Consider the following 26,624-nt stretch of genomic DNA (forward strand, 5'->3'; position numbering starts at 1 on the left):
TTATCAGAGTGGCCATCTGAAGTTGGGCTTCTGTTGGACTTGGTTGTGGAGGGATGTATACTCCTACTAGGATAATAGAGGCAATTTCCCGAGGGGGGTAGAAAGGTTTGCATTTGATGGTAAGAGTCTCTAGTTGGGGGCTGCATGACTTGCCCAGGGACTTTACGTCGGTGCACCACCTGTCATTAATGTAGAGGCAGATGCCCCCTCCTTTGGATTTGCCCGAGAGCTCTTTGTCGCAGTCGGCCCTGAAGAGGCCGAAGCCTGACAAAGTCACTGAGGATTCGGCAATATGGTCTTCCAGCCATGTTTCTATGAAGCATAGGATGGAGGATCTTGCAGTGGCCGACCTTGCATCTTGTATTAGCAGAGACAGCTCATCCATCTTGTTCGCAAGAGATCTGGTGTTTGATAGCAGGATTGCTGGGAGGGCAGATCTATGTCCTCTGCATTTCCACCTGACAGCTACTCCGGCCCAGCAGCCCCTATTGCGGTTACTGCACCATTCGACCATGCCAGACTTCCCTGCTGGCCGCAACTTTGCTGCATCCTTACTGCACAGGGCAGCAAGAGCAGTTTGGGCAGCGAGGGCAGTGTGGATTACAGTGTAATCCAACCGCCCAAGATGGCTGCCTCACACTTTACATGCTCCTGAACATCTTTACAAAACAGCATAAATTCTACACAGCAGACTTAAGAATCATCAAAAATATCCTGGGACTTACCTTTAACTTGTACTTAACTACATGGATGTTTCTCCAGAACAAACGGATTGCACTCCTGCACTGAGTTGCACACTGGATTGGATTTAAACCCCTGCCCCTTCTACTAGGACTGGCTTTACATCTTCAGGGAACATCACAGAACAAGGTACTGGAGAAACTAAACTATCTCTATCAAGGTCCCCATTGACATGTTACCTATGTTTCTCTGTTCAGAAACGAACTCTGATCCATTCCCTTAAAATAATCTGAAATACAATATTCCCAGCCCCTGGATTCCACAATCACACAGGGCCCCAGTTTATTCCCAAGAGACTTGTTATCTCTACAAAGAATATACACTTCAAAAGCCTCTCACTGGGATTTCACACCTACATGGGGAATGGCTTCTAACACCCCTCCACAAGCCTGCTTTGTTCCCTAATAACTTGTGTGACTAAGGGGGGAATTTACTAATATGAAAAACCGAGTTTTTCGTATTAGTATTTCCCCTACGACTGCATACGACTGTTTGAGTCGTATGCAAAGTCGTGTTCCGGAGGGGGATTTACAAAGCAGTCATATACGACTGCTTTGTAACCCTCCGATGTCGTAGGAATTTGTATTAGCAGCCGTATATACCGCTGCTAATACGAATTATTTGTAGGCAGTCTGCACGGATCAGTCAGATCCGTGCAGGCTGCAAGGTGTAAAAAAAAATTAAATAAAAAAAATAAAAAAACCAGCGTGGGGTCCCCCCCACAGCCGAAACCAGCACCAGGCTGACAGAGCCTGGAGCCGGTAATTAAAAATCAGGGAACCCGACAAATAGGGGTTCCCTGATTTTTAACAACCAGCCCCAGGCTCCTGCTCTGGGGCTGGTTCCCAAAATACGGGGGGGACAAAATGACTAGGGGTCCCCCGTATTTTAAGAACCAGCCCCAGGCAAAACGAGCCAGCAGGGTAATGCCACAGCCGGGGGGAGACTTTTTATGCAAGTCCCCCCGGGCCAAAGCATTAACCCTACCGACCAGTCAGCCTGGCCAGGGGCCCTGGGGGAGTGGGGACCCCCCAATAAAGGGGTCCCCCCCCTCCAGGACTTACCTGACCAGGCTGAAGCCTGGTGCTGTCCTCGATGCCCCTGGGCGGTGGGCATCAAGCTGATTATGGTGTAAAAAAAAAGATGAAACTATTGTTTTTTACTGTGGCACTACAAGTGCCAGCAAGCCTCCCCAACAAGCTGGGACTTGGAGAACCACAAGTCCCAGCCTGCTGGGCATTAAAGGGCCCGCTGGGTCTTGTAGTGCCACAGTAAAAAAAATAGTTAAATAAAACACACTGACACCCATTTTAAATAAAAGTTTAATACACACATTACATACATACTGATACTTACCTTTCTTGATCCCGTAGGTAGCCCTGGTCCTGATGTCCTGTGTCGTCCTCCAGGTCCATGTCGGCTGTCTGCGTCGTCCTCCAGGTCCATGTCGACGGTCCGTGTCGTCCTCCAGGTCCATGGCGGTGTCCGAGTCCGAAGAAATCCATGTTGGAGCTGTGGAAGGAAATCCTACTCACCTGGTCCTGCGCTGAAGAAGTCTTCTCTTGATCCGACATAATCCAGGTAATGTTGAAGCTGTCGCCGGTCCCCGCTGTCTCCGCTGTCTCTGCATCGCGCTGAGGAGAGATGCTGAGATGTTTCATATTCGGCGCCTCTCCTCAGACTGAATTCTATTGGCCGCCTAGCAGCCAATCAGGAACCGAGAAAGTCGGCTCCTGATTGGCCTGCTAGGCGGCCAATAGAATTCAGTCTGAGGAGAGGCGCCGAATATGAAACATCTCAGCATCTCTCCTCAGCGCGATGCAGAGACAGCGGGGACCGGCGACAGCTTCAACATTACCTGGATTACGTCGGATCAAGAGAAGACTTCTTCAGCGCAGGACCAGGTGAGTAGGGTTTCCTTCCACAGCTCCAACATGGATTTCTTCGGACCCGGACACCGCCATGGACCTGGAGGACGACACGGACCGTCGACATGGACCTGGAGGACGACGCAGACAGCCGACATGGACCTGGAGGACGACACAGGACATCAGGACCAGGGCTACCTACGGGATCAAGAAAGGTAAGTATCAGTATGTATGTAATGTGTGTATTAAACTTTTATTTAAAATGGGTGTCAGTGTGTTTTATTTAACTATTTTTTTTACTGTGGCACTACAAGACCCAGCGGGCCCTTTAATGCCCAGCAGGCTGGGACTTGTGGTTCTCCAAGTCCCAGCTTGCTGGGGAGGCTTGCTGGCACTTGTAGTGCCACAGTAAAAAACAATAGTTTCATCTTTTTTTTTTACACCATAATCAGCTCGATGCCCACCGCCCAGGGGCATCGAGGACAGCACCAGGCTTCAGCCTGGTCAGGTAAGTCCTGGAGGGGGGGGACCCCTTTATTGGGGGGGTCCCCACTCCCCCAGGGCCCCTGGCCAGGCTGACTGGTCACAGGGATGAATGCTTTGGCCGGGGGGACTTGTATAAAAAGTCTCCCCCCGGCTGTGGCATTACCCTGCTGGCTGGTTTTGCCTGGGGCTGGTTCTTAAAATACGGGGGACCCCTACTCATTTTGTCCCCCGTATTTTGGGAACCAGCCCCAGAGCAGGAGCCTGGGGCTGGTTGTTAAAAATCGGGGAACCCCTATTTGTCGGGTTCCCTGATTTTTAATTACCGGCTCCAGGCTCCGTCAGCCTGGTGCTGGTTACGGCTGTGGGGGGGACCCCACGCCGTTTTTTTTTTTTATATTTAATTTTTTTTCTATTTTTTTACACTGAAGCCTGCACGGATCTGACTGATCCGTGCAGGCTTAAAGCAAATACGACAGGAAAATGGTGTTCTATTTTCCTGTCGTATTTGCGTGGGTGTTTTACACCACTAAGCAGCCGTATTATCCATACGGCTGCTTAGTAAATCAGAAACCACCATTCTTTTGAATGGTGATTTCTGTCATATCCTATCGATGGTGTAGACATTCGTATTTGTAAATACAAATACGAATGTTCCATCTTTAGGACTACGAATTGTTGTATTTTTGGGATTGTAAATCCCGAAAATACAAATTCGTAAAAAAAAGGTGTATTTCTGCCTACGAATACACCTTTTTTCTACGAATCCATTTTGGTAAATGTCCCCCTAATACCCCTTTCAGACAGAAAAAAAGACCCGGTAATTTCCCTGCTCTTGCCGTGTCGACACGGGTTTTTCTTCTGTCTGAAAGGGTCAACACGGGTCTAAAGTTCCGGGACTTCGACCCAGGTATTTACCTGGGTTTTTCCCGTGTCAGACACGTGTTTGCGGCTGTGTGAAAGGGTCCGACCCGTGTTTTTCTCCCGACTATTGAAAAATCATGCTGATTGGCTGTGCAGCATGGCGCTGCGTGATTGGCTGATCTTTACAGGTTCCCTGATTGGCTGAGCGCACGTGGCAGAGGCGTGCAGCGCAGCAGTAAATGGCCATGGCACACTGGAAAGATGAGGAGATCCGTGAGCTGCTCAATGTCAGAGGGGAGGAAGAAATCCGCAAACAGATTACTGGCACAGTGAAGGACGCTGTAGTCTACACCAATATTGCCAAGGTCCTCACTTCAAGGGGCATTGTGCGTACCCAGCAGCAGGTGGTCAACAAACTAAAAGCTCTGCGCAGGTACTACAACAAAGTTTGTGACAACAACAGGAGGAAAAGTGGTGCTGGGAGGATGGAATGGGTTTACTTCGACCAATGTAACGAGGTCTTTGGCAATTCTGCCCTGGTGAACCCTGTTGCCATATCATCATCCAGTGCAGCTTCATCACGGAGCATAACTCCAGAATGCAGCCCATCTTGCCCACCTATAATGGAGTTGGAAGACAGCATAGACAACAGCATCCCTGATCCTATTGCTGCCATGGAGGACACAATTGATCCATTAGAGGCTGAGGTTGAGGACAGTGGAGCCAGCACCATTACTCCATCTGGGACACCCACTCCTGCACAGACTGAGACCCCAACGTTGCGTCGTAACAGTAAGTTTTTCAAGTATTGTTTGTGTATCTATTTTAATAGATGTACAGGGGGCTATAGGTATCAGCAGGCCTTTAATGCCCCACATGCTGGTACCTGTGGTTCTTCCAAGTATCAGCATGTGTTGCAGGCTTGCTGGGACCTGTAGTCCCACTGTAACACAGGTAACAACCCCGCACCCACTACTACAGCACACGTGTGGTGTGCCCTGGAGAGGGGTATTGTGGGAACCAGTAGTAGTAGTCTCTCTCTCTATCTCTATATATATATATATATATATATATATATATATATATATATATATATATATATATATATATATACACTGGCATGCCGCTATTGGATTGTAATGATTTTTCCTTTATTTTTAGTATTTGATGTACCTGCAAGGAAGAAAAAAACGTCAAAGATGGAGCTTGCTACGCGCTCAATGTCAAGAATCCTGGTAGATCATCTCCGAGAGTCCGATCTTGAATTTCAAACTCAAGAGGATGCCCGACTGCAGCGCTTCTTTGACAACGAGAGACAGTTGCAAGATTCCTTTCTCACACAGTTGGTGGGTCTGCACGAACGCATAGCGCGTGAAAATCGAGATGCACAGATGACCTTCCTTACCAATATGGTGTCTACATTACAGAATCCGCAGCCTTACAAGCTGTGTAGTCCGTACGCTGAGGGTGATTATTGTAATCCTCCACACAGAGGCCATACATTTATGCCTTCAAATTCAAGCCAAACTACTGTGCAGGGCCAAGGGCGTAGTTATACTGAAAACATGGGCAATAATTTTTCACATGCCACACAGCCAAGTAGGCCACATGCCAATGCCAGTCCACAGGAGACAGTGCATGATACTGTCAATGGCACAGGATATAGTAGGCAATATGGCAATGTGAAAAATTATGCTGATGATTCAGTGAATGCCAGTAATCATAACACTCCTGTTAGCACTGTAATCAGCACTGCCTACAGGCATTTGTAGTAATGTTGCTATATATGGTTGTTCTTTTTATATTTTTTCTGGGCTCGTTCAATTTTTCTTGCTTAAAAAGTGGCACTTACAAGGCCCGTTAAATGCTGCGTTCCATTTTGATGTACACAGTAGAGTATTATGGTTCTTTAGTTTATGAGCCTCAAAAAAGCTCATTTGGTTCTTCAGTTTGGAGCTGAATCAAAGTTCTCAAACTTTTTTTTTATTTAAATGTGTACAAATAGAGTATACTCTAGATATGTGACTGAACATAATCTATAATGTGTACACAGTATGCCTTCTTCTTTATCTTTAAGGCAATAAAAAAATTCCCTGTTTTGGCTTATATTTATATATTTATATTTTTTTGGGGTGTACTAAGGGCTATTTCACACACTCCGACTCCTGTCGGATGGCGAAACCCCGCACGGCCAGGAAGCCGTGCCACACACCGTAGTTAATAATGGGCACAGATGTGACCATTCACCCAGGCCGCCTGGTTTCAGCCGGATCCCATCATTGTAAACTGCTGTGTGTGGCACAAATTCCTGGCCGTGCGGGTTTTCACTGCCCGGCAGGAGCCAGAGTGTTTCGAATTGCCCTACAGCACAGGTCTTTAACCTGTGGCCCTCCAGATGTTGTGAAACTACATGTCCCACCATACATTGCCACATTTTTTCCTATAGTAGGATGGCAAAAAAACTCAGGGCATGCGGGGACATGTAGTTCCACAACATCTGAAGGGCCGCAGGTTGAAGACCTGTGCCCTACAGGTACCAAAAATTGCAAATACAAGTGTTTATCTATATATACAGTGTCGGATGAAAAGGTGTGGCTGCTGGACAGTCAGACTTAGGTGTGTGTCTCCCCTATACAATATCAGCTTGGATGGCAGCACAACCTATTCACCCACCACTGATAGTAGACCTATGCTAAATACATATTCTACCTCGTGTTGCAATAGTTCAATGTTGTTTCAGTGTTGAAAGGGTATTTATGACCACTAAAGATTTATATTTGAAAACATTTTATATTTAAAGTGAACTGCATAAAACATGTTTTGTGAAAAATAAAACAAGTTCTTTCAAACATACAACTAATGTGTCCTTGTACTTCTACTGTGTCATAGTATTTAGGTTAATAGAGAGGGTGTTCTGCAACTTGTCAGCCATGTTTAATGCAATGCAGTGAGCAGTCACCTCCCACTTTTCATGATCTCATCTCTGTGTGCCTTTAAAACTGTCCTTTTCTTATGACACACAGAGTTTTGCAGGAAAAATCCGGCTTCTGTGTGAAAGGGGTCGACACGGGAAATACCCGGGTTTTTGCTCCTGTGTGAAAGGGGGTCAGCCCCTTGCTGTCTAGTTGTACCCGGGTTTTTGTATCCGGGAAATACCTGGGTTTTTGGGATTTTTCTGTGTGAAAGGGGTATTAATCACTAAATCAGCAACTGAAAAGGAAAGTTACTTGTCGTTTTTGAATACTGGTCCAAAATACATCTTTGTACCAGAAAGAAACAACCTATCACAGCAATAACCTGGAGCTTCACAGACTTGAGCAAAAGTGTTTTCATCATACTGGATACCACAAATATGGCACCGCAGAAGGCTGCTTCGGAGCTGTGCAGCTTAACAAACTATATGTCTCCCCTTGTCTCCCCCTGTCCTTGTCCTCGTTCATCACCCACTCGAGTGTGGTGACCCTGCCAAGTATGGTGAAGAAGCACAGCAGAGAAGCCCTTCTGAAATGGAGCTCACCCCTGGAGCAGACCACCCGTATGGGCCTGACGGAGCGGGAGGTGGGCAGATTGGCAGCCCTCACAGCCCACGCTGCCTCACAGCAGTCCTCACAGCCCACGCTAATAGTAGATTATCTTAATTATTTTTGCTCCGTTTTTACTACTGAAAGAGAGGGGAAAGGCCACAAGTAAGTTGCAGGGATAGTCAGAAAAAAATTAAATAAGTACATTTATAGAATAGAAGGTCCTTACAGAACTCTCAAAATGAAAAGTTAATACATCAATTGGGCCAGATGGGATACATCCAAGAAGCTTACAGGTGTGCTGTTAGCAATAAACACCCACAAAGAAAGTATCTTATAGGGTGCACTATACTTCTTTTTCTTTGTGGGTGTTTAGGTCTAACTTTAAGAAGTGGGTGGCACCCCCCAGACTAGCCTTAGGGAAGAATTGATCTCCCTAATTTTTGAAAATAACTGGGGGTGGAGAATCGTAATAAAAAGTACTGGTGCGGGAATTTTGCTTTCTTTTGTTGTGCTGTTAGCAATATTGAAATAATAATTCAACCAGTCACTAGTCACAGGAATAATTCCAGAGCACTGGAAAAGCGCAAACTTTGGGAAGGTGCTAAAATGACGCAATTTGTGCCATTTTGGCCCTGCCACTCCCCAAAGAGCCGTGAATACCGGTATTTCACCGGTGGTGGAGGGTACTGTGGGGGTGAGCCAGCTAAATGCGGGAGGCTTGTGCATCCTTCCAGGAGCCTCCTAGCCATTCTAGGAAGGTAGTCAACCTTGTTATCAGAGCACAAATGTTACTACCATAGTAGAAGTGGGTGCAGCTGTTACAGGGCCCAACTCTCCTTTATCTATGTGGGTTTTTTTGCCCTTAGGTGCTGTAACAGGCAATGGGGCAGATGTATTAAGCCTTAACAAGAGATAAATGCAGGGTGATAAAGAGAGATAACGTCCTGCCAATCACATCCATGTTACAGGCTGTGTTTGAAAAAAGTCAGTAAGGAGCTGATTGGCTGGACGTTTATCTCTCTTTATCACCCTTCCATTTATCTCTTGTTAAGGCTTAATACATCTGCCCCAATGTAAGGCTACAGGGTGGTAACTCAGATAACCACCACTATGCAGAGATCCCCTAGGATCTATCACAGAATACCATACAGTGCCGTCATCATTTATAATGTATAAACAAATCATACCTGCTACCACAGACCTCACGCAGCCACAGTGCAAGCAATCACCTGGTTCTTCCCCTTACAATTCCAAAGGTTTGCTGAGCAGTTAAAAAAGGTAATGTCCGACTAAGTGTTGGGCTGTCTGACCAAAGTGCAGATCTGACTGAGCACATTTACTCACAGTTAAAGGATAAGCTCATTTCACAGCTGTTAGACTATATAAATAAATGTCAATGATAAATAATCACTGGCATTAGAGTACAATAACATTCCTGTAACAAACATTTTCTATTTTCTTACATAGTTGCATGTTAATGCATTTGTAACTGCGTTCCTGTATGCAGATATTGTGCAATAATATGCAAATGTCTCAGCCAGCAGAATTAGTTCTGAGATGCCCACTACAGTATATCAGCAACTGCGTACATGGATGCAGCACAATCGCAGATTTACATAGAAACATAGAAACATAGAATTTGACGGCAGATAAGAACCACTTGGCCCATCTAGTCTGCCCCTTTTTTTAAACATGTTACCTCAAACCATATTTGATCCTTATTTTTTTGTAAGGATATCAATATGCTTATCCCAAGCATGTTTAAATTGTACTACTGTATTTGCATCTACCACCTCTGTTGGGAGGCTATTCCAATTATCTACTACTCTTTCTGTGAAAAAATTCTTCCTCGCATTTCCCCTGAATCTTCCTCCCTCTAGTTTCAGTGCATGTCCTCGTGTTCTGTTGCTCCTCTTCCTGTGAAGAATGTCTCCCACCTGTACCTTGTTAAAGCCCTTGATATATTTGAAAGTTTCTATCATGTCCCCCCTTTCCCTTCTCTGCTCTAAAGTATACATATTAAGATCTTTTAGTCTTTCCTGGTACGTTTTGTGATGTAGGCCATGCACCATTTTAGTTGCTCTTCTTTGTACAGTCTCTAATGTATTTATATCCTTCTGGAGATATGGCCTCCAAAACTGAACACAATACTCTAGGTGAGGTCGTACCAATGACCTATACAGTGGCATTATTACTTCTTTCTTTCTACTGCTGATACCTCTCCCTATGCAACCAAGCATCTGACTTGCCTTCTTCATTGCTTTGTTACATTGCCTACCTGCTTTTAATTCCCCTGAAATAGTGACACCTAGATCCCTCTCTTCCTCAGTAGTTTCCATTATAGTGCCATTTATACTATATTTAGTCTTTGGATTTCTGAGACCCAAGTGCATGATTTTGCATTTTTTGGCATTAAACTGTAGTTGCCATTCTCTTGACCATTTTTCTAATCTACCTAGATCCTCAATCATTTGTTTTACCCCTCCTGGTGTGTCTACCCTGTTGCATACCTTTGTGTCATCTGCAAAAAGGCACATTTTACCCTCAATTCCATTTGCAATATCACCAATAAAGATATTAAAAAGCACCGGTCCAAGTACAGATCCCTGGGGTACTCCACTTGTAACCTTTCCCTCCTTTCACTGTACTCCGTTTACTACAACTCTCTGTTTTCTGTCCTGCAACCACGCTCTTATCCATTCAACTATCTTAGAATCTAATAATAGATCTTCTGAATAACCCAATGGCTCCACTGAATGGGTGTAGGAAATAAGACACCGGAGCCAATGTTTAATGCACATGGGAGGCACAGCCCAAAAATGATCGCAACACATCTACGTTTTTGACGCCACTCCCCGTTACTTCACCCAAATGGTCCCTGACTGTAAATCATTTTATGAATAAATCCTCTATGCAACCACCATTGCAAAACCCTCGCAAGCACTCGGACGGTAATCGTGTAACTGCAGAAACATTGGTTTAGTGTATAACTATGAATCAGACCCCATATCCATACCTTTTCAGCACTGTCGGTGGGATGTACCGACCTTACGTGGTACATCCTGCCACTTACCATGCTGCTACTAATCACATATGTACTTATATATGGGATTAGTAAAGCAGAAGACAGCTCTCCTTATAAAAGTTGCCCTTTGAGATGGCCATCGGTACCTGGACTTCAGGATTTCAGCCACGGAATTCCCTCTGTGCATGCGCAGTAATGTAGCATCTGCGGTGGTTAGATCCAGCTGTTGTGTTTTACAGATGGTTGCTTACCTTTAGGCTGTCCTCTCCGGGAGGAAGAGGAAATGCCGGTATTACAGGCATTTCACAGCCGGGGGGGTTCATGATGATGCGATTTGCGTCATCGGGTCCCCATGGACCCCCTGCATATTAGGGGGGCTTGCGGGAGGCTGCGTGGATTGCGGGAGTCTTGCCAGGGGGCCGGGAGGCAGACCCGATTTTAGGGGTCCTCCCAGTGTGGTGTGCACAACATTCCTTCGGCCTGATTCAGAGTTAATCACAAATGCAAATCTTTATCAAAAGGGCAAAATCTTGTGCCATCCAGGAGGGCAAATATAACTGGTGCAGAGAGTTGCATTTGCGATCAACTCTGAATCAGGCCCCTTAAAGGATTTGTTTGAGAACATTGTCATCTTCAGACTGTACTTGTTATTTTAAATAGGAAGAAGGGCAGGCCTATGAAATGTGCACGCCTATGGTCAGGGGCAGCAACAGAAATCTTGGGGCCATGTACACTAATATTTCTGTTCCCCTACCCCCCCAATTCAAGACCCACCAGCAAAAACATAAATCGGCACCTATGGCCCAAGGCACGAATCAAAAGTCTACACAGCAATGCCCATTACACAGTATGTGACATCATGCATAAAATAAAGACATAAACACCCCGTAAAATCCATAGGATACATGTAAAAAATAATAATTGAATACATATATTCAGTGTACAACAAAAAAGTATACATAAAAAGTATACATAACTCAAGTTCAGGCGCGGGTTAGTTCAACATCATTTGTTCCTCCCATCAATGATTTGGGGTGGTATCATGTAAAAAAGAGCTTAATATAGTGAAGTACAGTTACCAACACTTTAATGTACATAAAATCACTGATGAACCACAATCCGGTTTCCAGTGAAATATATCACACAACTTTTTACAAGCAATATACAGGGCATTCCCTGCAAAACATCAGACGGGTACGGATTGACGGTGCCGGAGGGTGGAAGTCGACTGGGAGTGAGTTGCCCCGGGACAATCTTGCTTGCACATTAAGAACTGCTGATACCAGTTCTACCCCCGATAATTGCTCTCTCGACCCCCTTATGCTCACTTTGGAATTTCTTTTTAAATTGATTCTTTTTAATTGATGTTTTGCAGGGAATGCCCTGTATATTGCTTGTAAAAAGCTGTGTGATATATTTCACTGGAAACCGGATTGTGGTTCATCGGTGATTTTCTGTACATTAAAGTGTTGGTAACTGTACTTCACTATATTAAGCTCTTTTTTACATGATACCACCCCAAATCATTGATGGGAGGAACAAATGATGTTGAACTAACCCGCGCCTGAACTTGATTTATGTACACTTTTTTGTTGTGCACCATTGTTTTATAAAGGGTTAAAGGGAATACCCTTTATACATCACTTGTAAGGCTGCGTAGTGCACTGGTGGAAGAACACACATTCTGTTTCTATATATTCAGTGTAGATTGGTTCTCTTCTTTCTACAAGGCTTGTAACTGTGCTGGAACATGGCAGTTTTTTTTTGTCTAGTTGTGTTTAGAACTTTTTGGTATAATTTCTGACAGATTACTGAGGCAGGATGATAAAGACAAAAATATAGCCCAGATAGAGCCAAACTGAGTGACATAAATAAATACAATGACATTTATTTGCTACAATGAATACAATGAAAGGCAAATTTATGAAACTTTGTAGCACAATTATACAATTAGAGATAACAGTCAGCTTTGCTTTCACACCTAAAGCCGGATTATTCAATGTGCTTTCAAGCAATGTAACAACTGCCCAAACTCCTGTTGCATCACACATTGGAAACCGGATTATTGTGTGACTCATCAAAAGTGGACGTTACACCGATGATGAGTCATGTATAGTGGGTGGTGACTGCTAACTGCATTGCATTAATCATGGCTTACTGGTTACTACTGTGTAGCCTGGAGTTTCAGCATAAGCCTGATGCAGCTTGTTACACTCTGATACCCTTGCATAGTGTTACTGTATTTGTAGCAGAGGTCGAGCTAGGTGACATGGTTCCTGGAGCAAGAGTATGTTACAACACCCTCCCCTAGTAATTTTTCCTCATTGTACTAAGGCTCCTTACACATTATGCCACAAAAAACGTAATGCCCATTGCACCACATGCCATAATGCCCATTACACTACACCGTAATGTTTGTTATAGAGTATGCCACATACCATAATGCCTATTGAATATTATGACATGTACCATTATATCTATTACAGAGCAAGCAATACACTGTAATGCCTATTACATATTGGGCCTGATTCTGGTTCACTTGCAAAAGGAAATTCTCTCTCTAATGGACAAAATGATGTGCACTGCATGGGGGGCAGATGTAACAGGAGCAGAGAGAGATTGATTTGGGTGAGTTATTTTGTTTCTGTGCAGGGAAAATACTGCCTGCTTTATTTTTACACTGCAATATAGAGTTCAGTTTGCTGTAAACACCCCACCCAAATCTAACTCTCTCTTCACGTGTTCCATATGCCTCCCTGCTTTGTCCATTAGCACGAGAATTTGCTTTTGCGAGTGAACCAGAATAAGGCCCATTATACCATATTCCGTGACGCCATATTCTGTGATGTCGATTACACATTATGCAACACCATAATGACTGTTAGACATACCATAGTTTCCATTACACATTATACCATAGACCATAATATTCCCAGCGACAGGGGGTGGGGGGTCAAAGAGGACAGTCATCACAGGCCCCAATGTTTTGAGAGGCCCCGAGGCTCACAGATTCAGGAAGGCAGCGGAGTTCAGCATGGGCAATGCGCTACTGGGTAATTACTCCCATGAGGCTGTACTGAAGGAGTCGAGGAGCATGTATGTGATACGCTGCCGGTGGGGGTGTATGTTTTACCGTGAGTCGCTGGATACTCTTGGTTCCTCACTGGTTCTTCGTCGTGTCGACTGCGGAGAGCACGTTACCCCAGGAACTCAAGCAAGGCGTTCAGCGGATACAAATACTTAAATTTATTTAGCGAGGGAAACAGATGAATACACGATCACCCTAACATTACATGACTGTAAACGACATAAACAGTTGATCTATGCAATGCTGGCTATACACCGCCTACGGGTGTTCCTATCAACATGAGTAGCAATACTCTACTACCGACATTACCCCTGCTAACAATCCGACACAGAAAATGTACCTATAAGACACTCTAGTACAGAACATACAACGTGACAGTACATATATCCTATGAATACCTCCCTAGGGAGAAGTCCGGAATACTGTCCTTGGAAAAGAAAGGTGAAGAATGGTTCCTTCTGGTAGGTTAAACAAATACTTCTTGCCACTTGCACTTTAGCCACAAGGTGGCAGCGTTCCTTTAGTTAGACTACGGCAGTGACAGACAACCACGGTGTCCCTGTTCAAATGGGATTAATGTCCCCATGGTGCTGCAAGTGTTTTCCTAGTGGGGTGCTGGGGAATGGCATATATCAAAAGGTTCCCTAGCCAGTAGGGGCTAGAGGCATTCTGGGTGGCGAGCAGGGTGGGTGCCCGTTGGAAGTGTACGGAGTTGGTGGAGGGGAGTGGGCCCTTTGAGGCAATCCTGGGGCAACTGGCACGTGGGGTACCTGGTGTCAGCAGCGAGATGCGGGCTCCTGCCCGTCGCGATAGGGTCCCCCGTCGTCCGGTCCTCTTCTTGCAGGAAGGCTGCTAGTGTGGGCGCTGCTGCCGCAGCGTTGCCGCACTCAGCTGTGCACTCCTGCTCAGCTGGGCTCCTTGCTGTGCCTCTCCCCGCTGCCTTACACTCCACAGCGTCTTACTGCTGCTGCCTTGACTCCGTATGGCTGGCTACTGCTGGATCTCTTCTTCGGCCAGCTTCTGCCCGGCTCCTTCATCTGTCCAGCTGACGCTGCTGATCTCTGGGTCTCAGGGCTGCTCAGCGTCTTCCTCCACGCTGTCCTCCCTCCGCCTGCACGCTCCGTATTTCTTATCTCCCTCGTGCTGCGACCCCCTGACCTCTTCCTCCACTGTCACGCCTCACTTCCCCTCTGCTCCCATACATCGTCCAGTGCTGTCAATCAGCCTGGTAACGTTTTCTGGCACCCTCACGGATCTGGGGATTAACCCCTGAGCTCCTGCTGCCGGGGTTTGTGCAAACAGGTACTGGGCTGCTTAGTAACTTTTTTAACCCTGTCCCCGCTGCGGGACAATGGCACAGGCTGGGGTGCCACATATCCTCCCACTTAAACAATGCCCGTCCTCGGCATTGATCAGGGCGATGTGTCCACTGTCCCTCCTGGAAGGGGCCCACACATATAAAATCACACAATTACAATTCGTAATGCAATATACACAGTACACAACATTTAAGCAAGACATTATGAGTGGAGGACCTACTGCCTGTACCGCAGAGGCAACATGCCTCTCATGCTCCTGACTGAACACCTCGCTCCAGTCCCAGGGGGTGCAATCTCAATGGGTTCCGGAGCAGGTTCTTCGATCCTCGGACTGGTCTGCTGCGGTGCATCCAGAGGAAACGGCACCGGCCATCCAACATTCGGCATCGGTTCAGACGGGTCTTGGGACCACCTTTTGACGGGACCTTCCTGGTCGGGGGTCTCTTCACTACTTGACCTGGACTCTACTGGAGTTTGACTCGGATACGGCTTGCCACGATGTTGATGGATCCATTGGGGGTGGGTGCCAACGTTCTGGGTGATGCGGTAGGCTGCTACTGTATCCCATGGTTGTTCTACAACGTAGGGGTCTGCTTCCCACTTCCCATCGAGCTTGCGCCTTGGGCGATGGTTCCTTTTGAACACTGGGGTTTCAGCAGGTATGTGTTCAGCTGGGGTGATCTGTTCATAGTTGGCCTTCTGGTGGTCCCCAGTGGGACTCCCCACTCTGCCCTGATTTCTGGTTGGCCAAGGCTCTTTCGTCAGCCAATTTGGACTGGTACTCTGGCACCCAGGCTGCGCATGATTTCCAGCGGGACGTTACTGGGCTGGTGAATGTTGGCATCTCGCTTTGCTCCCTGCTATCCTCCACCTCTCCTTCCCGGGGGTAGCGGCAAGCGGAAGAGGGCAACGGCGTTGGCGTGGCAGCGCCCACTTCGACACCGGTAAAAACGCCTGCGGGAACGACGCCTGACGGAATCAAACCGGCTTCCTTTTGCTGGTACCCCGCCTGGACCCGTCACGTCCACTGCTTTAGCACCCTTTTCTCCTACTACCACATCGAATTCCACTGTCTCGCCACCTTCGACACTGTGCAGGAACTTCTGCGTGTGGTTTTTTCTTATGGCCGTTCGATGGACGAAAACATCGTCTTTCGTGTCATTCCGTTTAATGAAGCCATATCCTCTTCGGACATTAAACCATTCGACAGTTCCTTGTGCCCGTGTGGCCAGCACTTCCTTCACCACCTGACTCCTCTGGACGCAGATGATGTGTTGCAGTGTTCCCTCCTCAGCCTGATCCGGGTTAACTTGTTCTTGCTTTAGTGCCGCGATCAGCTCTTTGGGGCAATGCTTTAGGATGTTCATGCCCAGGATGATGGGGGAAACCTTTCCTTCCCCACAGGTGATCACCAAATACCCCTATTTGGGTAAGTGCGTTTGTCCGATCTTCAGGTCAGCTTCCCAGTACCCGTTGCAGGTGACCTCTCGGCCATTGGCAGCGACTACTTTCACCTGCGTGGGGGGCGGTCTGAATGGAACTTCTTTCCCCCAATATTTTTGGAGGGTGGGTAACTGTATCATAGATACTTGCGACCCGGTGTCCATCATGGCCACCGTCTCTATCCCATTGATCAGCACTTTGATCCTCGGGCATTGTCCCACATACTGGGCCCACCATTCCTCCGTGTCTGGGTCTACTCCCAGTGTTCTGGGTCGCTGGCGTATTTCCCTCAGCATATCCGCCATGCTGACAGCGAGGTTCTCGATTTGCTTTTGTAGAACCTTGAACTGGTCGTCCGGTAGGTTCTGTGTGGCCCGTATGGCTGTGTCTCTGTCCTCCTTTGCCCCATCAGGGCTGATAGAGAAGGCTCTCCGTGAGTACGGCTGTTCGCGAACCCCTCGTAATTCAGGGTACTCCTCTTCTGCTTCATCCTGTGTCCCGACCACCCCGATGGCCGCGTCCTTGAAGTCAGCGAAGGTCGCACCCGCCATCTGCCTTCGCAACAGCCTCAGTTGCGCCCGTATGCTCTCTCGCTCGGCCCCTTCGATCAGCTGAGCTATTAGTGTCTCATCCGCATTCCTCAATTCTTCCGGGTCGATGGCTTGTATTGCCTTACTCAATTCTATTACACTGAGGGCGTAATCTCGCAATGTCTCGCCCGCTCGTTGCTTCCTTCCGTATAATTTAAATTTTAATTCTGGGAGGCTTCGCGTCTCGAAGGTGGCGGATAGCTTCTTCAGTATTTGTGCTACCGTCGTCTTGTGTTCGGGTGCCCATGACATCACCTCGCGGAGAGCAGATCCTGTCAGTTGTCCTATCAGGATCTGAATCTTCTGGTGTTCTTGTATGGTGTACAATAGGCATGCTGCCTCTATTCCTCTCTTGAACTCTTCGAACGTGGTTCCTGGCGCCTTCTTCTTGTCTCCGCTGTAGCTGGGTAACCATGACGCCCCGAAGTAGTAAGGTAGCGTGATTTGGGTGGTTGGTGCAGTGGCGGCTTGTCCTTGTTGTTCACCCCAGGGTGCTGGTATCTCTCCGCCTTGTGCTGGCGCAGCTGGTTGCTCCATCTTCCCTGCTTGGTTGTTCTCTCAGCCGACTCGTATCCTGTTCGTGACGCCAAGTGTGATACGCCGCCGGTGGGGGTGTATGTTTTACCGTGAGTCGCTGGATACTCTTGGTTCCTCACTGGTTCTTCGTCGTGTCGACTGCGGAGAGCACGTTACCCCAGGAACTCAAGCAAGGCGTTCAGCGGATACAAATACTTAAATTTATTTAGCGAGGGAAACAGATGAATACACGATCACCCTAACATTACATGACTGTAAACGACATAAACAGTTGATCTATGCAATGCTGGCTATACACCGCCTACGGGTGTTCCTATCAACATGAGTAGCAATACTCTACTACCGACATTACCCCTGCTAACAATCCGACACAGAAAATGTACCTATAAGACACTCTAGTACAGAACATACAACGTGACAGTACATATATCCTATGAATACCTCCCTAGGGAGAAGTCCGGAATACTGTCCTTGGAAAAGAAAGGTGAAGAATGGTTCCTTCTGGTAGGTTAAACAAATACTTCTTGCCACTTGCATTTTAGCCACAAGGTGGCAGCGTTCCTTTAGTTAGACTACGGCAGTGACAGACAACCACGGTGTCCCTGTTCAAATGGGATTAATGTCCCCATGGTGCTGCAAGTGTTTTCCTAGTGGGGTGCTGGGGAATGGCATATATCAAAAGGTTCCCTAGCCAGTAGGGGCTAGAGGCATTCTGGGTGGCGAGCAGGGTGGGTGCCCGTTGGAAGTGTACGGAGTTGGTGGAGGGGAGTGGGCCCTTTGAGGCAATCCTGGGGCAACTGGCACGTGGGGTACCTGGTGTCAGCAGCGAGATGCGGGCTCCTGCCCGTCGCGATAGGGTCCCCCGTCGTCCGGTCCTCTTCTTGCAGGAAGGCTGCTAGTGTGGGCGCTGCTGCCGCAGCGTTGCCGCACTCAGCTGCGCACTCCTGCTCAGCTGGGCTCCTTGCTGTGCCTCTCCCCGCTGCCTTACACTCCACAGCGTCTTACTGCTGCTGCCTTGACTCCGTATGGCTGGCTACTGCTGGATCTCTTCTTCGGCCAGCTTCTGCCCGGCTCCTTCATCTGTCCAGCTGACGCTGCTGATCTCTGGGTCTCAGGGCTGCTCAGCGTCTTCCTCCACGCTGTCCTCCCTCCGCCTGCACGCTCCGTATTTCTTATCTCCCTCGTGCTGCGACCCCCTGACCTCTTCCTCCACTGTCACGCCTCACTTCCCCTCTGCTCCCATACATCGTCCAGTGCTGTCAATCAGCCTGGTAACGTTTTCTGGCACCCTCACGGATCTGGGGATTAACCCCTGAGCTCCTGCTGCCGGGGTTTGTGCAAACAGGTACTGGGCTGCTTAGTAAACTTTTTTAACCCTGTCCCCGCTGCGGGACAATGGCACAGGCTGGGGTGCCACATGTACTGTGCTGTGATTGGAGGAGCCCTCACATCTTCCTCCAATGGAGATCAGCAGCAGCAGACTCATGGAAGTGATACAAACTAAGACTGTAACTGCACTGCTAGGCTGGCTGTTGCCAGATGATCTATCTATCTCTCTATCTATCTATCTATCTATCTATCTATCTATTTCACATATTTATTGGTTTCATTTTCATCAGACAGAAGGGGGGAGAAGGGGCCCCAGTGGTAAAAGTGTAGCAGGCCCAGAGGTTTTGTTTGCCGACCCTGGACCGTAGTGCCTATTACTTATTATACCACACATAGGGCCTTATTCTGGTCGGTGCGGCCGGATCCGATTATGCGGCCACGACCGTGCGTGCGAAACCCCGCCTTCCATACGGATCACCAACTCCGTCCGTACGTGGTAAGAAGCTGGCCGAACGGACCGCACGTGTATTTTACACGGAATACGCCTCCTCCATCTAAGGGAACCTCCCCCATCATTCGATGGTCGCAGACCATCGAATGCAGGACCGAGTGCTCCACCAGCTCCCGCAACCTCAGACCACACGGACATTTCTCTGTGCAAAAGCAGGGATCTGGGCGGGCAGCTGACATCCGGCGATGTCATATGTCCGCCCCCTACACGTGCGTCACGGCCGCATTACCATACGTACGCCCAGCGTTTGCATGGGAACGCCCATGAAACGCGGGGCGTATGCATATGGTAATGAGCACAAATAGCCCTTCACGCCCCTCTCCACCCCCTGTTCGGAGTGTTCACATATCATGCGGGATTTGGCCGTACGCCCCGCTCGCACATGCGCAGAGACGCCTCTGCACATGCGCAGACACAAAACATCGGCGGCCCGAACGCACGCGGATATATCCGCACCAACCAGAATAAGGGCCTTAGTTATGCAACTGACACCTTTTTTATGTCTCACACAAAAAATGCCCCTAACAAATAATGCTCCACAGTAAGGCTTTGAATTACTTATTGCCAGGGTTTTCATGGCAAAAGATGCAGCTTTCTGCATCCTCTCATGGCACCAACCTTCCTGGGACTTCTGGGTAATGCTATACGTGCAGAGACGTAATTATATATTTTATGCCACTCATTGGCATTGTAGTGCCAATAACACATAATGCTCCCTATAGTGCTGCTTACACAGATCCCCCCCCCCCCCCTGTAGTGCTGCATCCATGCATAATATTCCACTTACACACATAATGGCCCCACAAGTTCCACTCACATAAGGCCCCTTGCTTGCCGTGTTCCCCGCTCGGCTGCAAATGAATGTTTTGCATAAACATCCATTCGCAGCCATGGGTGTGGGGCAGTGTTCCCTCTAAGCGGTGCGCACGTGCGCGTGCACACACCTTGACGAGCATGCGCACAGACATTACAACTGAGCGCACAAAGCAGCAGTGGTCCCTTTTTGCAGTTGTGGACTCAATTAATGTGTGTTTCACCCATTAACTACATTGTGTGCTGTATTTTGAATGTTTATATGTTTAATATCATTTTGAAGTAAAGTTAACACAAATGCTGAACGTCATTTTCCAGTTATATATAAGTGACCCACAAAAATGTAAATTTCCTACCAAAGTTGCACAGCCAAAATCTTTAGCTGCACACAGCCTTTGTAAAATTAGAGGGAACATTGGTGTGGGGACCAAATCATTCGATGGTCGCTGACCATCGAATGATTTGGCGAATACACGCAAAACTAAGGCACTCTGGGTCTGATGTTTGACCCAACTGGAACTTATTTACAACTCTAATACGTTGATTTGCTAAGATCCGTAAGTTGATATTTCTCTTTGTTTCTGTTCTGACTATGAGCTCATACGCTCACTGGTTTGCAACTTGAGTATTTTTCTAAGTGTTTTTCCCATGCCTTTTTCCCTTTTACGGGTAAGCTAATTTGAGTTGGACTTTTTTCTAACCCCCCCCGTCTCAAAGTTGTGCGTAAAATCCATTCAAATTTTTAATGGAGACAGACTATTCCCCCATTTACCTTTCTACATATTCCTCCTTAGCCCGCTGAAAACCTTGGAGAGTATTCACTACGGTTGGTGAAGGTGCTGATCTTATAAAGCAAAGTCTGAGAGAATCCTCTCCAGACCTTCTTACTTGGGTATTTGGCTGTAGTTTATGTATGGGATTCTGTTTTCTTATGTCATGGCATGCTATTTTAAGACTATGTTTCTTTTTTGGTGACTGACCTTACCCGCACCCCCCTTTTTCCTTTCTGTTACCATCCTGTTTTGTATATTGTGAAAATTTGCCCGCTTACACCCAGTGTATGCATATGCGCATAAGCAAAACATTGGTCCCCTGTGTGAACGTGCGGGGGACCAAGTAAATCAGAATAACCCCCATAGTGTCTGCCATCTTCCCGGAGACAAAATAAATTTTGTTTGCTGCGACTCCAAAAGATGGTTGCAGTGTGTGGGGTGTGGGACACCTGGATGCACACATTGCACCCATTATATAGAAAGGCCAATGGTGCCTTGGTTAATGTTATGTGCAATAGTAGTGGTCCTTGTTTATTTTATGAACCATAGTAATTACCTACTTCACATTGTTATATTGTATTGCTGCCAGTACAAACTGTGTAACACCGTATCAATATGACATACAGTGTCCCCACTCTATATTATGCCTCATTATAGTGCTTCCACTACATATTATGTACATCTTTCAGGTTCTGTTGTACTGTCTTATTCCAGTCTTCAAGAAATTGTTCCTCTGTTTGCAGCTCTGGGATGCAGCTCTGGGATGTCGCGTCGGGTTCCTGATGTCTTTCCTCAGCATGCTGAACTTCTCTTGGTTCCTCTTTGCTTCCGATGTGCTGGTAACCCTGCTGAGAGTTGCATGGAGCATCTCTACAGTGTGAACAGCACCAGTACTGGCTCTGTTCTTTGGTATATCTGCTGCCTTGCATCGGAATACCATTATTAGGACCAGTAACATTAATGGCTTTGATGCCCTTCTTTCCATTTGCCAAATTAAACGTGACTACTTCTCCACTTCCCAGGCTCCAGAAGCACTCTTCAGGGTTGGTCTTCTTAATAGCAGTGTAATGTACAAAAACATCTTTCTTGGTGTCATTCCCATTTATATAGCCATAGCCATATCTCAAACTAAACTCTCCCCATAATTTTTCTTGCAGTACCTTCAGACTCTTGGTCTGTAACTAGTCTGGCAACTGTTCCAATTTGCTTCTGGACTACACCATGAAGATCCACATCTCTGGGCTGTCCTTCATTTAATGTCTTTTGAACTTCTACATTTAAAGACTCCAAATAGTACTGCTATTGTCTAAGGGGCATCTTTGTGTGTAATCCCACCAATCATTATTTTCCTGCCATCTCTTGAAGGTCCAGTCTGTCTCTTCTCACAACTCGCCTTTTTTGCTATATGAAATTCCGCAAATGCTGTGACATTTCCATTATTCCATTGGTCAGTTCAGCAACTTGTGCACTTTTATGTCCTAATAGATCAGTCCTTGTGGTCTAAGCACACTGTGCAACAATTTCTTCCAGTGGGTGCTTGTTTATAATTCCATGCGGTTCAGTATTCCGAGAGTATTTCTTTCCTTGGTACCCCAATTTCTCAGAACAGGACATTTCTTGCCTCTGCAAACTCCCTACCACTTGGTAGCTGATGGCAGCTTCCTTGAAGCATGAACATGAGCTATTTGGTAATTGTAGCTGAAGTAGGCATAAATGTGCCTTCACAATCTTACCATGGGACCCCTCTATAAACCTATTACCGTATATACTTGAGTTTAAGCCGAATTTTCAGCATATTTTTTTAATGCTGAAAAAGCCCCCCTCGGCTTATAATCAAGTTAGCTGCAGAGGAGGGGACAAGTGCAGCTGCAGGAGACTCAGAAATGATGATGATGCAGGAGGAGGGGACCCAGCGCGGCCGGAAGCTAATTCTCCTCTCCCCCATCGGTCCATGAAGCTGCAGCTCCTCTCCCCCTGGCCGTCGGAGACACTCCCCCTGCCCGCCGGAGATACCTTCTTACCCTATGTGCTGGAGACTTTCCCCCTGCCCGCTGGAGACACAGCGCTCCCCCTCCTTGTCCAGGGGCACCCACAGGGCAAAGCAGCAGGTACTGTTCCTGTTCGGAGGGGTATGTCAAGCCTCTGGGTGTCAGTGTGCCTTTACAATAAGTGTACCGTGTAAAGTGTGTGTGTGTGTGTGTGTGTGTGTGTATGTCAATGTGCCCCTATACCTTGTATATTGTGTGTGTGTGTCAGTGTGCCCCTAGACTTGGTACAGTGTGTCTCAGTGTGCCCTTGACCTTATGCATTTGCCACCCTAGGCTTATACTTTTTTGGGGGGTAAAATTAGGTGCCTCGGCTTATATTTGGGTTGACTTATACTCTAGTATATACAGTAATTAATATTTCATTGTTTGGTCGGACTTCTGTTGGATCAATTGCCTGTAGTTCTCAAAGTGACTCTTGCAGACTTAGGGAAAAATCACACAGCGTCTCTCCTGGCAGCTGCTTTCTTGTGTAAAAGTTCACCTTAAGTTCAGACAATGTTCTTATGTCAAATATCATAGCTAGTCGGTTCAGGAAAGGCCTACTGTTTTCCTTTGATCCGCTGGTCATGATGTCACCTCTCTTAGGGCTGTGCCTTTCAATTGCCCAATTAGAATCTCTGCTTGCTGTGGCTCTGATAGTGGGTATAGGCTGAACAGTGTCTTAATTTTGTTCATAAATTCTCTCAATGTATTCCCTTCAGAACCTTGAGCATCTCCGCTATATGTTGGAAGCCAAGGGGCCCCAAAGTAGTAGGTCAGTGTAAGTGATTTATACTAGCCATATTCGGACTTCTGCTTAATAATCTCACAGTAGTTTGCTCATCTAATGACATTGTCTGTTCAGATCCTGTTCTTAGTGACGCCAGATGTAATGAACAGGAAAGTGTATTAATTAATTCTCTTTTCCTTTCATCTAGTAGGTAAGTATATAACTGTAGGAATGTCCACAGTGATGTTTCTTTCTTTTGAATATCAGGTACTTTATTTTACAAGTTAAAACATTAAAAGGTATATAAAAAAAAAACCCATTACATTAATGCAGTCACAAAGATAGTTATGATTACGACTGACACAAAACACAGAAATAGGACAATTTCATTAAACTGGAGCTGGAACGAAGCGTCTCAGCCCAGAGAGTTTCTTTCTTCAGGCTGCCTGTAACAAATCTGAATTTTATCTAATACTGAACAAAATATTTATATATATTCAACATAAATCTACTGATACCATTTTCACTTTACATCAAAATGACAATATTATCAATATTAGATGCTAAAATATTTATTTATTATTGCGCAATAATATACCTGCTGCAGCTGTCACCTTTTACTTAGTCTCTCCCTTTATTAGGTAGTAGTCACTATAAACAAAGCATATCATTTTTTTTGTAGATTGGAGTCCCACGCTGAGGGGGAAATTTACTAAGATATGTTTTCTACTTCACATGTGATGTTGCTATGGGCAACCTGTCAGATCCTGTCTACTATCTTCTAGAGCAGTGGTAGCCAACCCTAGCCCTCGAGAGCTACCAACAGTTCACATTTTCCAGACAACCTAGCTGCTGCACAGCTGCACTCATTAATCACTGACACATTTTAAAAGATACACAGATGGAGCTAATTAGCTCACTTGTGATTCTGTGAGGAGACCTGCAAAACATGCACTGTTGGTAGCTCTCGAGGACTAGGGTTGGCTACCCCAGTTCTAGAGGGTGCTAAATAAATGGTGGATTTTGATTGGTTGCCCATAGCAACATCACATGTGAAGTAGAATACACATCTTAGTAAATTCCCCCCTGAGTATCCTGACAGTGGGCTTATTTGTAACCCACAAGTGAAAGTGAATCAGGTAATAATTGCTGGCTGTCTCACAATGGGCCTTATTCTAGTTCACTCTTTCTGACAAAATCCTTCTTAGATTGACAAAACCATGTGCACTGCAGGGGGGCAGATGTAAAATGTGCAGAGAGAATTAGATTTGGGTGAGTTATTTTGTTTCTGTGCAGGGTAAATACTGGCTGCTTTATGTTTACACTGCAATATAGATCTCACTTTGATGTAAAACCCCACCCAAATCTAATTCTCTCTGCACAAGTAACATCTGCCCCACCTGCAGTGCACATGGTTTTGTCCGTCTAAGAAGGATATTGTCAGAAAGAGTGAACTAGAATAAGGCCCAATGTAACAACACTGAAACACTGTATATATTCTCTCTCCACTTTTCTTTATATCCTTTGCTTAAGCGTTTACCTCACTGTAACATGAAGCCAAATGTATAAAGTCTTTGCACCTTATTGCTTATTACAGTCACTATTTCAACATCAAATGTACTTGTTTTCTCCTTCTGATGAGGAAACAAATAAATGTCTGTCTGTTGTACAGTTATCATCTGAGATAAACGCAGTCTCTTTGTTAATCCTGCATTAGTTTGTTATCGTCTTGTAACCTTCCTGGGATAATATATATTTCAATATATACAGATGTAGCCCCTGTCATCTTTGGCCGGGGCTCGCCAGAACCTCCCCTCTGGAGAGCGCCGGCGGACAGGGGCTACACTGAACTGGGACGCTCGTGTGTCTCACACGCACGCGCGTCCCAATCCTACGTCGGTGGGGCAGCGGCATCCAGCCGGTGGCTGGCGGGGCTGGGCAAGAGAAGAGCTTATTATAGTGTGTCTGTGGTAAAATGTCTATTTTCTGTCTGCGGCTGTGTATAAATATAGCTGATTTTAGCTCTCTGAGGTAAAATGTCTTTAAACTGTATACAGCTGCGTAGGTAAATATAAGAACACCCTTTGTCTGGGCTGGTATGTATTTTGGGGCTCACTCACACACACCTCTCCTTTTATCATTTGCAGTCCGACAGGTGACAACAAGACCTCGAGAGAGAATCCCCACCACCGATGAGCAGTCTCTGCATACCCCCAGTATGAATGTACGTCCTCCATGCTCCCGCTATCTACTGCACTCTTTCTCCCTGGCCCTCTCCTCACAGACTGCACTGCCCAACTGCTGCTCACTCTTCTCCTGACACTGGTCATGTGACATGCTACTGACTTTCTGTGCAGATGCCGAGGCTGCTGGGAATTATCCACCACTGTAACATATTCACTTTAGGGTGCTTCATCATCACACACAATACATTGTGTAGCAGAGCATTACACTTTACCTGACAACAGTGGCATAACTATAGCGCCGCAGACCCCGCAGTAGCGGGGAGGCACTGATAAAGTGTGGACACTGGGGGTCTGCTGGGCTATTGTTACACCACTGCCGGGACCTGCCGCCTCTCTGGCTGAGATTGCAGATTTACTTGTCTGCAGTCCCGGCTCTCCTCCTGGCTCCTGCTGCTATTGAAAACTTACCTTCAAAAAATGTCTGCCCCCATACAGCAGACAGTTTTTGAGGATACTAGAGGAGGCGGCGGCCTCCTCTAGCATCCTAAAAAATGGTCTGCTGTTAGGGGCAGCCATTTTGTGAGGGTCAGTTTTCAATAGCAGCAGGAGCCAGGAGGAGAGGAGTATAAGCAGCGACGGGACCACAGACAAGACCGGCGGAGAACACCGCACACGGAGGGGTAAGGCAGAGTTGGGGGGGGGGGGGGTAACATTACTTGGTGGGGGGTTAGATTTACTGACAATATCCCAGTCAAGAGCTCAGTGACAAAGAG

The 26,624-nt window shown here is 46.6% G+C and overlaps 2 protein-coding genes across 3 annotated transcripts in view; one reads left to right on the forward strand and one right to left on the reverse strand.

Annotated features, from left to right (window-relative positions):
* The window catches only part of LOC146057386 (inosine-uridine preferring nucleoside hydrolase-like), a 51,219-nt gene extending 25,291 nt beyond the window's left edge, over positions 1-25,928 (reverse strand). The window contains exon 1 of one of the 2 annotated variants that reach the window (XM_083168564.1): positions 25,877-25,928. In XM_083168564.1, the coding sequence (XP_083024690.1) occupies positions 25,877-25,902 (26 nt within the window). In that variant the 5' untranslated portion in view covers positions 25,903-25,928. Of the gene's footprint in view, positions 1-8,667; positions 8,781-25,876 lie in introns of those variants that run through there. The other variant, XM_083168565.1, reaches the window with a different exon arrangement.
* Positions 3,888-5,761, forward strand: LOC146059040 (uncharacterized). Its single transcript, XM_083171187.1, has 2 exons — positions 3,888-4,748; positions 5,118-5,761. The coding sequence occupies exons 1-2, from the start codon at positions 4,196-4,198 to the stop codon at positions 5,726-5,728; spliced, it is 1,164 nt and encodes a 387-aa protein (XP_083027313.1). The 5' UTR covers positions 3,888-4,195; the 3' UTR covers positions 5,729-5,761.
* Positions 25,929-26,624: the final 696 nt, after the last annotated feature.

This window comes from Crinia signifera, chromosome 2, assembly GCF_055691185.1.
Source record: "Crinia signifera chromosome 2, ASM5569118v1, whole genome shotgun sequence".
NCBI lineage: Eukaryota > Metazoa > Chordata > Amphibia > Anura > Myobatrachidae > Crinia > Crinia signifera.